This window comes from Anguilla anguilla, chromosome 11 (assembly GCF_013347855.1).
Source record: "Anguilla anguilla isolate fAngAng1 chromosome 11, fAngAng1.pri, whole genome shotgun sequence".
NCBI classification, from domain to species: domain Eukaryota; kingdom Metazoa; phylum Chordata; class Actinopteri; order Anguilliformes; family Anguillidae; genus Anguilla; species Anguilla anguilla.
In genome coordinates, this window is record NC_049211.1 from 17,169,007 (window position 1) to 17,185,263 (window position 16,257).

At 39.3% G+C, this 16,257-nt stretch overlaps 2 protein-coding genes across 7 annotated transcripts in view; one reads left to right on the forward strand and one right to left on the reverse strand.

Moving 5' to 3' along the window:
• Positions 1-3,652: 3,652 nt before the first annotated feature.
• LOC118207209 (uncharacterized oxidoreductase At1g06690, chloroplastic-like) lies at positions 3,653-12,219 on the reverse strand. The gene is made up of 7 exons (XM_035380558.1): positions 12,043-12,219; positions 11,562-11,677; positions 10,752-10,852; positions 7,783-7,860; positions 5,805-5,952; positions 5,291-5,464; positions 3,653-4,274 (listed from the first exon to the last, which is right to left on the reverse strand). The coding sequence occupies exons 2-7, from the start codon at positions 11,671-11,673 to the stop codon at positions 3,880-3,882; spliced, it is 1,008 nt and encodes a 335-aa protein (XP_035236449.1). The 5' UTR covers positions 11,674-11,677; positions 12,043-12,219; the 3' UTR covers positions 3,653-3,879.
• Positions 12,220-14,521: 2,302 nt separating this feature from the next.
• The window catches only part of LOC118207767 (protein bicaudal D homolog 2-like), a 57,948-nt gene continuing 56,212 nt past the window's right edge, over positions 14,522-16,257 (forward strand). For 4 of the 6 annotated variants that reach the window (XR_004761451.1, XM_035381747.1, XM_035381749.1 and 1 more), the window contains exon 1: positions 14,525-15,150. Coding sequence is in view for 5 of the 6 variants with exons in the window: in XM_035381747.1 (XP_035237638.1) it covers positions 14,911-15,150 (240 nt within the window). In the remaining variant the exon portion in view is untranslated. Of the gene's footprint in view, positions 15,151-16,257 lie in introns of all 6 variants that reach the window. The other 2 variants (XM_035381748.1, XM_035381752.1) reach the window with 2 other exon arrangements.

The following is a 16,257-nucleotide window of genomic DNA, read 5'->3' on the forward strand; positions in this document are numbered from 1 at the left end:
ATAAACTTCAACAATCAGTATTTTCATTATGTGAAAATATGGCTTTGGACAGATACAAGCAGCCATTAAGGAATTTAACATACATATGTACATGTATGGCGTAATTATTTGTTAATCTACTCAGCTATGGTAAATAAGTTCAACACATATTCTACAATTCAGTTAAATTCAAATTTATTTCTATAACACTTTTACAAATACTGTACATTGTCAAAAATATGCATTACAGCAAAAAACTTGAAATTGGAAAATTGGTAAAGATCAAGCTTGAAACCCCCCAAAAAAACCAGCAAGGTAGAAAATAAAAAAAGAAGGAAACTGTAAAATAGTTCAGTGTTTATGGGGCAGGGTTCCCATTACAGTATGGTATTCTACAGAATAAAGCTAATACAGCCTTGGACTGCACATTCTTAGAAACTAGATATAATCTCTCTCATACAATATTTAATATAGAACCGCTGACAGGTTATTTCCCTCTTAAAGCTAGCCTGGTTAATAATGGGATTGATGTTTCACTTTAAGTGAGCCCTGTTTTTGCATGAGTTTCAGTGGAGATCTGAGAATATGTCAATCTCATCATCATCTCAAGCAGGCAAGAAAGAACAGTTGGTTTTTTGCAATGGCTGGCCATCAATATTTTGCAATGTCTTAGACTGTAGTAAGACCACAGGTAAGAGCCAATTTTTACTAAAAATCCACATTTCAATCCATGGGTCAGTAGCTTCCTTCAGGAAGATTTTTTTATACAGATATGCACATCATAATGTGTCATAATGAGACTTTTGAAATGTCTAATGAATACTGAATTAAATTCTACATTGTATAGTTGTAATAAAAGTGGACAAATTAAACATTTAATGTTTCTTAATAAAGGCAATTATCTTTCTTTCCGCATATGCCCAGGGGGCAGGTCTATGTTTCTGGGTTGGAAACCACTTTCTCAGTCAGCTTATGAATACATTACAGAGCCACACTGCCTCATGAGCATTACTATACCAATTCTATTCCATTTTACAATATGAGGTGGTCAGGTTGAATACAGCTTATAATATATACAATCTATCCTTACAGCAACAGCACAAAATAGGCTATGCCAAAGCCCCACAAAAAATGTACAAGGCTTTGGGTGTGCCTTACCTGGAGAAGCATATGTTGCATTATAGCATTGTTGAACTTTTCTAAGAACATGGGAGAGGAGAGTCACGGCTGGTCACTGGTTCTGGCTCCTGTGCGCTGTAAGATATAAGATGGGCCAGGTATGGGAGCGTATCCCCTGAACACAGATGAATAAATGTCCCTTTCCCTCGACAATGACGCGAGTGTAGTGTTCACGCACTGCTAACATACCTGTCCCTCTCCGTGTACCAACACAGGAATTTTACAGCACTGCATTCTGGGATAGAGACGTTACTATAGTTTCCACCTCCCCACACTGTTATACAACATTTAGAACACCAGAGATAACCACACAGATAAATGTGCAAATCTGTTTTAAAATACACCACCTCAAGCTATTCCTGTTTAGGAAAGTTGTTCTAACCACTGAAATAAGTCCTTGACTTAACAAAATTGAGAAAATGTGTTATTTGTTCTGGCACAAATTATGGAAATACTGAATTTATAAACAGGTTTTGATGATTAATGCAATATTTTGCAACACTTTTGGCATAATAGATGTAATGTGTAATAAATTTAATATCAACTTAAAACTAAAATAAATAAATATTTGTATTAAACAGGCAATATTCACTACACCTTCCTATATGTGTTAGTTCATACCTAAAGAATTAAGCAGAATTAGGCATCTTACTGTTGGAAATTTTATAATCAGCATGAACCTGTATTATTGTGACTTCTTTAAGCACAGTGTTTCCATAATTTGTGTCAGTACTGTGTTCCATGTCCATTCTTAAAATGTGTCATTGTTGTATAAACATGAAAAAGGAACATTATTAAAAATCTTACATTTATCTGATGTTGCAGCCAAGCCACACCCCAAAAGATGAAGGCAAATTCTTCATCCATTGTTTTAAAAATCTTGCCCCTCCAGTATCCATCCCTTTAAAATTATCATGTTTACTTCAGAGGATTTACTACACAAACTACACATATACAATACAAAAATATATAATAGTAATTACATTTAAATATCCACCTTACGATTATACAAGTACATACAAGTATTCACAGAATGATGGAAAAACCCATACAAATACAAAGGCAGACTTGTCACTTAAGTGTTTTATTGTGAAATTTCAGATTAACGGCAATACTAAGTGCAATCGCCAAAAGAAATGAGACATAAATATGAACTTGGTTAATTACCTCCTGGTGTCCCAGCCCACTTGGAAACAGCCACATGGTATTTAATAAGCATTTGCCATTTTCATCCATGTTAAGTGACCCCTATTAATAATGCAACCTCTAGTTTCGTCGGTTGACCATATGGGGTTTTAACAGTAAAGCATTCTAATTCAGAACAATGCTAAAATACAAATGAGGCAATGGGTCAATTATTTATGGAGTTCAGCTGAAAATTACAATGTGGGTTCCAGGCATCCAACATCACTGAACACAACAAATACAAATAAATTACTTTTGAGCAAATTCTAAGCAAATAGTTTAATAGTTTAGCACTAAAAAATTCCCACTGCAGGAGCTGCTGGACAGCTCACCCTGTAAAAGTGCCACATCCAGCCCATGCCAGTGCTGACTGTGGCTGGCAGCTCTGCAGGGGCAGCGCACAATTGGCTTTGCATCGCCCAAGGGATGTGTGGGATAGACTCAGTTGGCAGGGATAGCAGTGTTCATTGCGATTCCTGTCGACCATCCGGATGCCCATGGTGGGCTTTCTGTGTACGTGTATGATTGGGTCACCTCCACCCCCGCTCAGCGCATGGTGGCTGTGGTGTGAAACTGCTTTGAAGGCAAACCGCACGTTGTCTTCACTCTCCTGACCCAACAACAGGGGGTGTATACTAACATGCTTGTACGTTGTTCGCGAATTGGACAGTCTAAATTTGTGTGGGATTGAAGATGCCAAAGTTTTTAAAAAGCAGGGTTTAGTGGCTAAACCTTGCTTTTTCCCCCGATGATGGCATGCCTACTGAGCGAGAAGACAATGGTGAGTCTATGTTCATCCTCCACACAGTGACATGAGACTGGATCTGAATCACAGCCTGGGGAAAAGAGCTGGTTGACCTTAAAGGTGAGCCCAGGAGCTTGGCGGCGTCCCCATGGCCAGTGTAGCCCAGGGACACGTTCTGCCAGTCATGGGCCGAGCAGATGCGAGAGCGGGGGTCTGCTGATCCTCAATATTAATTAACTGTCCAACCGCCTCTACATCAACGCCTCCTCTCAGAGTCTTCCCCATCATTACACAGTCTGCCCCAAATCCTGAGAGGCAGCCCCCTGGTCTGCCACACACAGACACAGCCCCAAACTCCCCACCCCCACAGCCCCCACTCCCATTGGCCACCGACGCCACACCCACCTCTTTTGTCTTTTCAATTTGCCACATAACAATGCTTATAATATATATGTATGTTCAAGCTGAATTATTTAATATTTGCTGAATTCAACATAAAACATTATAATGATTTAACCTCTGGAAAAGTTTAAATGACTAATAATTGTGAATTCAGAGACACTATTTTGTGACCTGAGATCTGTATTTAAGCCTAAGTGGCAGTACATTGTCTATGCATGGTTACAGTGATTTGCACAATCAAAGCCTCCGTTGGTCTGAAGTATGGAGGAGCGAGCATGCAGGCACAGAGACGCTGGCGTAACGTGGGCGTGCTCCTCCCGCTGAGGAGCGGCGGCTGCGTCGGACATAAAGAAAGTCGCGTGTTCTACGACCCCTCCCCTCTCCGCCGCCTACTTCCGGTACTCGTCCCCGCAGTCGCCGACGGCGAGGAGGAGGTCCCGGGCGCGGTCGAGCACGCCGCGGATGGCGTGCAGGTCCTCGGGGGCCAGGCCGACGCCGCAGCTGCGCAGATTGTCCTGGATGTGCTCGGCCACGCCCAGCCGGCAGCCCACGATCACGCCGCCCACCGCCGGCTGATCCAGCACGTACTTGGTGGCCACGTTGGCGACGGAGCAGCCGTGGCGCTGGGCGACTGCGTTCAGGGTGGAGAGCAGCTCCTGAAACAGCGCCCAGCCTCCCCACATGTCCACCATGTTCTTGTACTTGCTCAGGGAGGCGGTGTTGAGCTCCGCCTGGCTTTTCGGCTCTCTGCAGCCCAAGTACCGCTCACTGATCAGCCCCCCGCCTAGGAGGGTTAGGAGAGGAGAAAGAGGGAGGAGGGAGGGAGAGAGCGATAGAGAGAAGAGGCAATGCGGTCAGAAGGTACCATCTTCCTCACTGCCTCCATTTTACAATTCCTCCATTTTAGCACGACTGTACTATGCGTCACAAGGCTTAATCAAACGTATTTACTGAACATAACAAATCTAATGCTGAATAATTTTTAATCTAATGGTGAAAGATTTTTTTAAATACTGTCAATAAACCCAATATTTATATACTCTGAATTAAAATATAATATTTTTATTTGATTAGCAAACATTGCAATTTATAATGTTGTGAATTTTCAGTTTTTTTTTTTTTCTTTATTTGAAGTCATATCACGTTTGTCAAAGCAATGTAATTTAATCACAACAAAAATATTAAATATCTACAAGAAGTAATGACAAATTATCATTAATGATACATTTTCATTAATTTATAAATGTATTGTGTAATCTAATCACAACTTTGTAACTAAAAAGTGAAATATCTAAATGATTATCATTAAACTTCAAAGACCATCTTTTCACGAATCACACACTATGTTTACATTAGGAAAAGTCAGTTTCAGAAAAAGATAAAAGCATTTCTATTGCAGAATGTACACTAGAATGTGTTGCACGTAACCATTTGTGAGGGAAACCCACTCTTATATCCTTTGTTTTATTAAACAGGTCTGACAGAAACAGGTCTAAGAAACCAGCAAGCCTCCATTTCACAGATCATACCCAGATCAGTACCACACACATCCCCTAGATGGCGTACTACACAGTAACTCTTTCCATTTAAATAAATTATTATATATTTATCCTGAAATAAAGGTTGTCAAGGAAAAAGCTCTAGTTATGAAAAGTGACTTTGTTGTAAAACCATTCAGTAATGGAGTTAGTCAGGGAGGGATAATCATTTACTGAATGGCTGCATCTTGAGTTGCAGCCAAGTGATAAACGTGTCCTCTTGTGGTCTCTGCGAAATGCTCCATCGTTGCAGTTACTTTACCTAGAGTACCGTATGTGAGCATCTGTATATCGTGGGCCAGGCAGAACTTCTCCATCTTGGCAGCAGGCCTTCTGTCGATGAGCGAGTACTGCACCTGGTTGCTGGAGATCCGGATGCCCCTGCTGACTATCTCCTCCAAACGCTGGGTGTCAAAATTAGTGAGAGCCAGTTCACCTGCAGTGGTGACAGCACATCATTTACATCTGTGCGTAGTTTATACAAACATGTTATTCACACCATAAATAAGCATACATACATCTAGTCAGAGGCACTTTACACAAACTACCAGACCGATCCCATCACCAATGAAACTTCTGTTTATAACAAAATTATCATCCGCCGTAAAGTATTGCACAATAATCCACAATGTGAACATGCACTTTCCCAGGGATAAATTGCCAGAGATGATTATAAAATACACAATCACAAAAATGAGTTTTTTTAAATGGAGAGACTGATTAAGTTTTCTGAATATGTGACCGAGTGATCATAGTAAATAATGTCCTGAACGTACATATAAGGCCATCCTGCTGCAGATCTGACAGGTGGCCCAGAGCCTCCAGGTATCTCTTATCCTGGTAGTCCCACCAGTGGAACTGCAGACAGTCCAGCCTCTCCACCTGCATCCTGCTCATCGATCTCTGGACCGCCTTCTCCACTACCTGAGGAAAGAGAACTCCCATCAGTCCCTTCTTTCTCCCAGCAGTCCCTACTCCGTCCAAACAGCCCATTCTCCCTCCAAACAGACCATTCTCTCAGCAATGCTCTCAGCAACAGTCTCTTCCCCATCAGCCCCAAAATACCTTGATATGCCACAAACCACCTTCAAAAGCACTATGTGAGACACACATGTGCAAACAGTAACTTGGGCTGGCAAGTCTTCTCTTTCGTGAATATTTATTATTCAAATCATTTTGCTTAGAGGTTGGTTACAACCAATGGGAAGCCAAGCTCCAAGCAAAATGGCTTGAATAAAAATGAATTTTCATGGTGGGAAGACTTTCTTAGCTTAATCTGTTCCCCCATGTTTATGTCACAGGGTATGTATTCATAAATCAGTTTCTGTCCGATACATTGTCAAACATTGAACAATCTCATAAAGCTATACTTTTTTTCATTTAAAAGCAATGGCACTCTTTCCCATTTTAACAGGGAAAATATTTAAATGTTTCAAAACTATAGCTGATAGAAAAAACTGATTCCCCAGTGGCTCAGTCTGAAATACAAAAGTGCTAAAGTAGCAATTCCTCTGATGTAATTTGCTTTGTCATCAACCCATTCTCTCTCTCATCAACCACTTTTAACATCTCACATCCGGTGTTATGTTACTTTTCAGTGTGCAATACCAGTTTTTGCAGTCAGTCTCAGAGGACTATAGCATTAATTAAACTGGGCATCATGAACAATGTAAATATATCATTTTACATTTTACTAGCTGAGGGCCTAACGGGCTGCTTTTGATAAAGTCCTGTCATTTTGGATCTTGGCAGGAGAGCTGGAAGCCTTTTTGTTTGCTCTGATATTTTTGTCCTAAATAAGGCATTTACACCAGACTGGCTGAAAGCACACTTGCTCTCTTTGTTCTTTTCTTTTTTGGTCCTTTCATCTTTGGTTTCCTTCCTCACATAAAATTTCATAGCATGGCTTGGATTATGTTTATGTATTTATAATCACAGTCCTTACATGGTTCTTAAATCAAACACACTTGTTACACAAACTACCCTAGTCAGCACAGCAGTCATGCCATAGTGTTAATGTGTCAGAAACTTTTAAAGTCATTCACTCATTCCTTTCATACTGGTTTAGACTCGAATCATGCTTGTGAGTAGCTTGAAATGACTCTTGGTGCCTAGTTATGCACAGCTATGTCTGTGCAAAATATGGTGAACATGTAACTTCAAATATGCTAAATTTAATATTCTGAATGCTAATTTCATGTAAATTTAATCAAAATGTGCTTTTCTCAAACCGTCTGTCTGCCTATGCTCTTTAGGCAAAGTCACATGTAATAAAGCTTGATAGCCATTGTTTGCCTGCTACCTTTTTCTTTTCCAGTTTTCCCCCTTATCATGCATGGATTGAGGATGTATGCAAACTGCGGACTGCCAGGGCTCTGTGTCTCTGACCATGGCCAGCCATGCCCAGTACAGTAAACACTAATGTGTCTAAACAGTGATCGCAAACATATGGTTCACTCAAAAAACTGGCTTCCATCTGTAACTTTTTACAAGAGACTTTTATTTCCAAAAACAAGCTTTGCTGGAGACCCCATGGACAGCATCTGTTCCTATCTGCACTTTTACACCTGATGTTCACTTACCTCAGATAAATGGACATACTCCCCACAGCGAGTTAACATTGTAAGAAGATGACATGATTTTCCTGCCCTCCAGTGGCCACTCTATGGAGCTCCAATGCACTAGAGTTGAACCAATCTCTATAGTAATTTATCATTGACATTACAATTTGTTCATCTAACCTCACCAATTTACCTTTCGATCCATTGGACCTGGACGTGGAACCCATTTGGTCAGGCCTTGTACCGCAGGGGCTGCGACAGCAGATTTCAGCTAGCAGAAAGATATCAGAATTCAGAATTACCATCATCATTGTAATAAAGTTTATTTAATACAGCAACTGCTACAGGACAATTTGCATTCCATTTGGAATAAAGCAATAATAATGAAATATGAAATTGCCCAAAGATGCCTCTTAGTCAAAGCATATGCCATCTATCTGAACCAGTTTGGCACAAGCTGTGTCTTGCTTTTCAGTCCTTCCCAACAACAATGCGCATATTCCCTGATTTTACAGAGCTCTACAATCTTGTTTTGGCAATCAAAGCAGAGGTTTCTGCCAAGATTTTTTCAGTTTTCAACTACTGAACCTAATGTATGCCAAATGTACCTTGCTGTGTCTATACTGTCTATACTGTACATTGCTGAGTAATATCATTATCTTTTTGGCATATAAGAAAGACCAGTGCAGAGAAGAATCACATTTAACCAACTACAGTCAGTTGAGTAGTTTGTAAACATTGTCAATGCTACCCCTTTTTCACCCAGCCTACTATGTGATGAAGTAATGGAATCTTTTTACACCACCCATAAAAATGCCTTATATACCACAACTCAAAAGGTTTATGCCAAACAGAGCCAAAAACAGAGCTGAAATGGAAAAAGACAAGACTGTAGATTCATTTCAACCTGCATAAAGAACAACTTGTAGACTACTACAGTGCAATAAAGATAAAAGGACAAATAAAGATATAGCCTAGTTTTACTAATGTAATCACTAACCATGAAGACAATCCCAAAACACTGACTCAAAATCTTAATTAAGCTTTCACTTCTAAGCAATTCTACAGTGATTTTTGACAGTGTGATAAATTCCATAACAAAAACAGGGGACGCCTCTCCTCCCAGCTTTTCACTGGTTAGTTCTAAATTTTAGAATGGATTTTTAAGTCAATTTATTAGTCGAACACCTGAATAAATAGGCTATCTGATATGCTAATTGCCACACCACATTAAATATATGGTCATCCAATTGTTACCTGCTCTGTGTTCCAAAGGTAAAATATAAAAAGAATGGCGAGACAGCCTTTTCATATTAAGCTCAAAGACTTTGTTATACTCTACCAGTACATTACAGAGGCACCATCTACAGGCACTTTTAAAGGCAAACTGAAAGCATCTTCCTATTTTTACTCAAGTCATTAATCACACAGAATTCTTGTTTAATTACACAGCTGCTCAATTGTTCATATTTTGATATCATATCCTTTTTAGCACTGTAACCTATGCTTTTGTACACTCACAGATCATTATCATGATCATTATCATGGGGTTTCCATTAAGCTGTCAAAGCCATTTTAGCCAGCTATGCATGAAAAGTACTGAGTCACTACATACAATACAGACCTAACTGATCACTTGACTGTAATCCAAGACAATAATTTGTTCTAATAATATAACACATTCACATTCCTACCAATTAATGCCTAATATATGATAATTCTGATCCTTTTCTCTTGTGGGCTCTAGACTCTGGACTGTAAGTGACTTTAACAGAACCTAAGCTACTGGTTCACTTGAATGAGCAATGTTCAACCGTCTGAGTAGTTCCCGGGTCACAGTCTTGCCCCTGAGAGGAGTCGCGCCCCTGACCCCCTCTCTGATTGAGCCCTCTTGGGACACGCCAGCTCTACACAAGCATCGGTTTCCCTGCGTGCTGCATTAGCACCATCCTGTGCCCATTTTGGAGAGCACGGGACTCTGGGGGAGAGAAATCGATGCCATTCTGCAGGCAACATGCTGTTAATGGTAGACTCGGATATAAAAATATGATCTCTTGTTCTGGGTCGTTGGCTTACAGGGATTTTTTCTGTTACCATAGCTCCATAAAAGTCATTTTCTTTATGTTTTATGTTCTTTGCTGTATCAGAATATTTATTGTTGTTGTATTCATTTACAAATATACCACAATGTGCCTTTTGAATGTGCTTAATTAAAGTGCATTATTTTAAGTAACGTGCACTGACCTCATTATTTCCATAATAAGGGAATGACATGGATTTTGGCTCTAATGATGACGTCTCACATTTCACAGTGGCTGCCATCAAACAAAAAAGGAGAAATGTGCCTGGACTCATTTCCTGATTTTGATGTTGCCACAGGCAGTAGGCAATCCATTCATGCATCACTGCAACTCCTCATTAAACTCTCACACATTAGCGACACGTAATAAGACATCAAGCTTTCTGTCCACAAGGTTTGCTTACCATGGCAACCACTCATCTTGCCAAGCCCCACTCTACTACATAAAATCTAAATTTAATTTTGGTAGAGGTCAAAAGCAGTCATTTACATTCTAAATGACAGAAAATATTTTATTATGTAAAAGACAACTGTGATTAAAAATAAATAAAAAATTCAGATGATACAGGATTGGCACTAATGTCAGCCAGAGATGGAAGAGTTCTGGTTAGCTAGAATGACAGCCTCTCATTGCTCACCAGCGACTCCCGCTGTATAACTGTTGAGTTGCATATAAAGTGCCATTCTCCGTGACCCTGACTTGCACAACTGCTGTGTGAGAAGTAGTGGTGGCTGACCACCACTACTTCTCTTGAAACTTGAAAATTATGGAAATTGCAGTAATGAGCACAGTATATATATGCATTCAATCGAAATTGGTGAGAAAAAGAGGGGAAAGCATTACATTTAATATAAATATAAATATACACATTCACGTAAATCTTACTGCCAAGAACTACAAAAGCTATTGTCTGGTAACAAGGTAATTTTTTCTCCTATAAAGACCATTGCAAGCAAGTTTATTATCATGCTGAACTAGTACCTGCTTAGTTTCAGCAACATGGACTTCAGAAGAGCAATGGAAAAAACCTTTAAAAGCTGTCTGGCTAATGGGTCACTGAAAACAAGCACAATAACCTTACCTGACCATTGAATTTCCCAAAAATCTCCTCCGCTGGGCCATAGATATCAGCCATGTCAAATGATGTCAGTCCTGCATCCACATAGGCTCCCATGGCCTGTACTGAGGAACAGAGCAGAGATAACATAACATGAGTATCAAGATGTATTGTATATTCTCTCTGGTTTCTGTGAATAACATTTGGGTGTAATCACAAATATACCTAGTGTTCCACCAGAACACAAAGGAAACCAGAATTAAATGCTAGTATACAGTTTTTCACATTATTTATACCTCTGGCCATGTCTCGACACTGCATGGGAACACACTGATGAAAGACGCATTAATAATGGCTTAGCAAAGTTGGCATGAATGCTACAAAATTAATTAAAACGTCAACTCAATTATTAGTGATCAGGAATATAAATGATCAGCTAGGAGACACTGATTTGCAGTGGTTGACAAAATCTAATGATATGACATATTGGCAATACTGACAGCGGACCTATCAAGAATTAATAGCCAATACCACCAAACCAGCTGTTAAATCAGTTCAAGCAATATTGAAGCAAATCTTACACAGTCCCATAGGGACAATATGTAGCCTATTCCGTTAGAGGTAAAAGTACTCAATCAGATTTTTCTGTGCTTTGAAACGTAATACTGAAATAATGTGCAAAGAAGTTGCAAGAGATCAACGAAATAAATGAGCTATGGTAAGTTATAAAACGGCGTATGTAAAAGACCAAGATCATTTCCTAAAAAACAGCCCAGTCATTGCACTGGCCTACAACTACCATATGATGGCACTGGTTTTTTTCATGGCCTTTACCTGCTTTCTCTGGGTCCACCGGACCATGGGCACCAGACACCTGCCACATGCCGTTCAGCAGACGGCAGATCTCCAAGCCTCCCGACAGGCGAACTTTGGGCACTTGTGCCATTTTTCTACAGGTGAAACAAAAATTGAAATGGCTTAACGAAAAATTAGCCTAGTTGTTAAGATGTTAGCAGGTGACGCAGCTTGTACAAATAGCTAACTGCAAGGAATTAGCAATGACCGCCTGTGAAGTAAAGGTATAGGTATGGGGCATGCCCCCGCCAAGGCGTAACTTGGCGGGATGGCATACCTGCCATCCCAATCTTAAACAAGCAGCAGTAACATGGGCTATGGACTTCCATTAGTTAAAGTAGCAACATTGCTATCGAAGTGCGTAAATGTCCAGTCAGCCACAGGTGTGCCGTGAATGTAACTCATGAACAAGATCAGTGCCGATTCATATTCTAAATAACGTCATAAACTTTTTTTTTACCTTTCGTGCAATAAATTGCGTTACTTGTAAAAGATTCCAGTCTCGTGTTTATGAAACATTTGCCAATAATAAGTACAAGCCAATAAAGCACACGTCGCAAGCAACAACTACTGTTGAAGACCGAGGGACACACAGTTAAACACGGTTGAGCATTAGTAGCTCAAAAACTCTTTATTTACTTCCGTATTCTACACGTGACATATCGTGATGTATGACGTATTGGCTCGAAACCGGAAGAGATCTTGCAATGTAAACAGATGTAAACAACACATTGCAATTAATTAAATTAATCTAATTATATATGGCATAGTTCGTGTTTGTCTCCGGTTTCGTGAACAATAGCTGGTCGTCAGTCGGAATAGGTTACTTTCTAGAGTTTAAAAAAAATAGTATTTCAGTTTTAGTGCATGTTTTGATTGGGCAAGACTATTTATGTCCGATTTAAGATATTTAAGAGAAGTTTCTGACAGCCTGTTGGCTTTACAATGGCGGGTATTGGGTATTTGGAGGTTCATGGTCTAAAACAATAAATTACTCTCAAAGCAGCTTGCACAGTGACATTATTTCCAGATATGTAGATATGAAGATTCATTTCATGGAGTTTATTCACAATTATTTGTTTTATATCGGGTTATACTGGTACATACAACTTCTGGAATCATAATGTCACTGTACAAGAAGTTTGGCAGTTACTTTAAGTATATTTTCTTGAATTTTTACATCCCAGACCTGCTGTTGTTTCTAGAGAGCAGCATTACTGAAACAAATTAAATAAATTATCAGGATCCATTTATTTCTTTGGTTTTTATTTGCTGTCAATATAATACATTTTCTCTAATATTATTTGTTTGTGTATTGCATGTGTTTATTTTGCTGCATTTGTGCATTATAACATACTTTATAACATAAGTGATGTTAGATAAAGAAATTGGGCCACATGTGACATTTCATGGTGTTTACTGAGATCAGATTATCTTATTTTTTAATTATACTGGCAAATACTTGGGAAAATGTTTGCAGAACAAACATAATAAAAGTTAGGACTGGATAAGTGTACCGTTATCTAATCACAGAAAAAACATGTAAATATTGTGACAGCACAGTAACCCACCATAGTCCTTCCTGTAATTTGCCTGACTCTATCTCATTTAAAAACAAGGGTTACACTTGGTTATATGCCAATACCTAAAAAAGCTATCCCTGTGCCTCTGCCATATCGGGACTCACCAGAAACAGCCTCTTGGCTTTGACTTACTACTTGGGGTTGACTGGTTGCCCTGTCCCACTAGCCTTCCATAGCAGACAAGATTCCACTTGACCTGTTGTAATTGTGTCTGACCTCTTTAATGTTATGTGTTTCACCACCTTTGTGACGCATCTCTTCTCATGCATCATACATGTGAATTGCATCCAGTAATCAATATTGTTTTGAGTCTGGCGAGTTGGCAGTTGTCTTGGTTATCTACTTTTCAGCTTACCTCTAATGTTCATGTTCAGTGTCAGTTTTCTTGATTGTCACACCATGTCTTTATCATTAGAGATACTAACTATGGTCATTAAAATCATAATGTAAAAAAATATATAGAAAAGAACCCTTCTCTCCCTTCATTTTGCAGGTCCTGAGGCATGTAGCTTGATGAAAACATTTATTTGATAGAAATTGTGCCTCTAGCTCTAGTGTTTGCTTACTATATTAAATGCACCTTGGTTCAATATAACTGACTGAATGTCAGCAATAATAATAATAATAATAATAATAATGATGATGATGATGATGATGATGATGATTATTATTATTATTATTATTATTATTATCAGAATTTGAATTATATGAAAAAGAGCCATCAATATCATTAATATCATAATGTCATTATTATGCTTGTTCCATTTTAAAATGCCAGTTTTGTGGAGTCTGGTCTTGTATGAGTCTATGTTTGTGTCAGGATCACAAGCTAGAAAAAGTAATCCCAATTTAGAAGCCTGTTGTCAATGCACATAATTCTCTTTCTTTCCTGTGTCCAAAGGGGAAGGGAGATCATTAACATGTACAGGTTTTCATTAGCAGTTTGATCTCTACTGTGAACTGATGATGAAAGATTCATCTAATCATTCTGTTAGCTGCATTACTGTCCCCCATACAGGCCAAAAACTCAGAACAGTGATTTCAATATAATTTTAATAATGAAATCAGGATATATTCTTTCTTTTTTTAGCAAATAGCGAAGTATTTATCATACATAAATATGACAATCTTGTAGAGCAAACGTTGCTTATAAAATACTATCAATGACAAACTAGGATGAGTTTAAAAATATATATATGTGAAGTACTGCCCTTATACCCGCAGATGGCAGTCTTTAGACACAACGTGCTCGAAATGATTCCGCACAAGAAAATTTGGGCAGGGAATCAAATGTCCACATGTACAAACTAGCAAGGCATTATGGGATATTAGTTAATTCGCTAGCACGCTAACACGATTCACGTCTATTTTTCGCCTTGTACTACACTACATTTCCCGGCAAGCACCGTGACGACTAGCAGCTGCATCTCCCTCAATCCCGTCTAGCGGAGGAGAAGCTAAGGGGAACGGCGACTGCAACCATGAAGCAGATTTAAAAGAAAACAACGTAGGGTCTTCATCCGTAAGACAACCAAATTTTTACCTTTACTTCACAAAAGGCGGGTCGCAGCACGAAACGCACGGAAAACAACCATGCAGTTCAAATACAGAAGACTTTAAATGAAATAATATATTTCAATAAAGGGTTGTTTGCGATCCTTCAAGGTTGGATCTGCTAGAGGTTCTCCCTTATCGCCTAAGATTAGCCCAGTGCGGCGGCTGAGGTTTATACCCGGCCGGCTAACATGTCCGTGGAGGAACAGGGCTATCTTGAAGCGATGGTGGTGACAGAAGAGGGACCCGAGTGGCTGCGGGCTGAGATAGAGCGCCTTTCCCGAGAGCTGAGCGAGACGACCCACGAGAAGATCCAGGCAGCGGAGTACGGTCTTGCAGTACTGGAAGAAAAGCAGCAACTGAAACAGCAATTTGACGACCTGGAAATCGAATATGAGACCGTTCGTCAGGAACTCGACCAGCTTAAGGAGGTAACGTTCCATTGCATTAATGTATAACTAAGTGATTACTTTTAAGGTTGTTGTGGAAAAATGTCAAAATAGATGGGTGGTCCCCCGTCTTCATTTATATTTCACTACACGTCCATCATAACGCAGCATTCGTACATATGCTTCTACAATCATTTCCCGTGTTGTTAAAGAAAGGGACCGAAAATGTGATTATCTATACAATTTGTATTAGGTGTTTATCATAATTACTTTGAACAAAGTCTTGAAATTTCTCAAATGCACTCTGGCATCTCTAATTTTTCCACGGCACCGATCTTTTTACAAGGTCAAATACAGGGACCTGGAGTTTGCCTTCGGCTTTCATTTACCTTTAATCTTTAGAAGGAAACGTTATCATTCTGGACGCGTGTCTTGAATTGCTACATTTCAGAGTTAAAGAAACAATGTTGTTTAGGGAAGCAGCAATTTTGGCTCTGACTAAAAGTGGAAGCCGCCCTAGAAAGGCTAGTGCCATTAAATCATGCAGTGTTCGGCTCCCCCATATGAACGAAAGCGCTTTATTTTACCAATAGGCGTACATCACGAAAAAGGCTTCAGTCCCCGAACCGTGCTTGCTAAGCTCTGTTTTCTGGTTTACTGTTGGTATTTATTTCTTTGTTTATTTGTCATCGATGCTGTTGTTGACAGTTTGTTTCTGTTTGCGTATTTTAAAATCTAGATTGATGTGAAAAGGTACTCTTATGTTTATGTGAGGCCGGATATTTATAAAAATGTAGGTAATAACTGACACTTCTTTTAGAGATAACTTTAGAGATAACACTGTTATTTGTGAAGACGGATGCATCTGTCAAATGAATATTTTGGAAAGTGTCATATTTTGTCCCATAGGCACTAGGCCTATATGTATTGCCTAAAATTGACTCTACTGTTTTTTATGGTGAACTTGGTTACTTGTGAAAGGAGGAGAATGAGATTGTGTGAAAGTTGTGCTTTGTGATTGAGGGTTGAAACCTGGATTAAAGTGTGCATGTGCATTGTTGCAGTTGGGGTCAGTTCTTGAAAGCACACAAATAGACATGGTCACCATTCATACAACTGGTTTCCCATGGTTGCTTTGTATTATAAAGA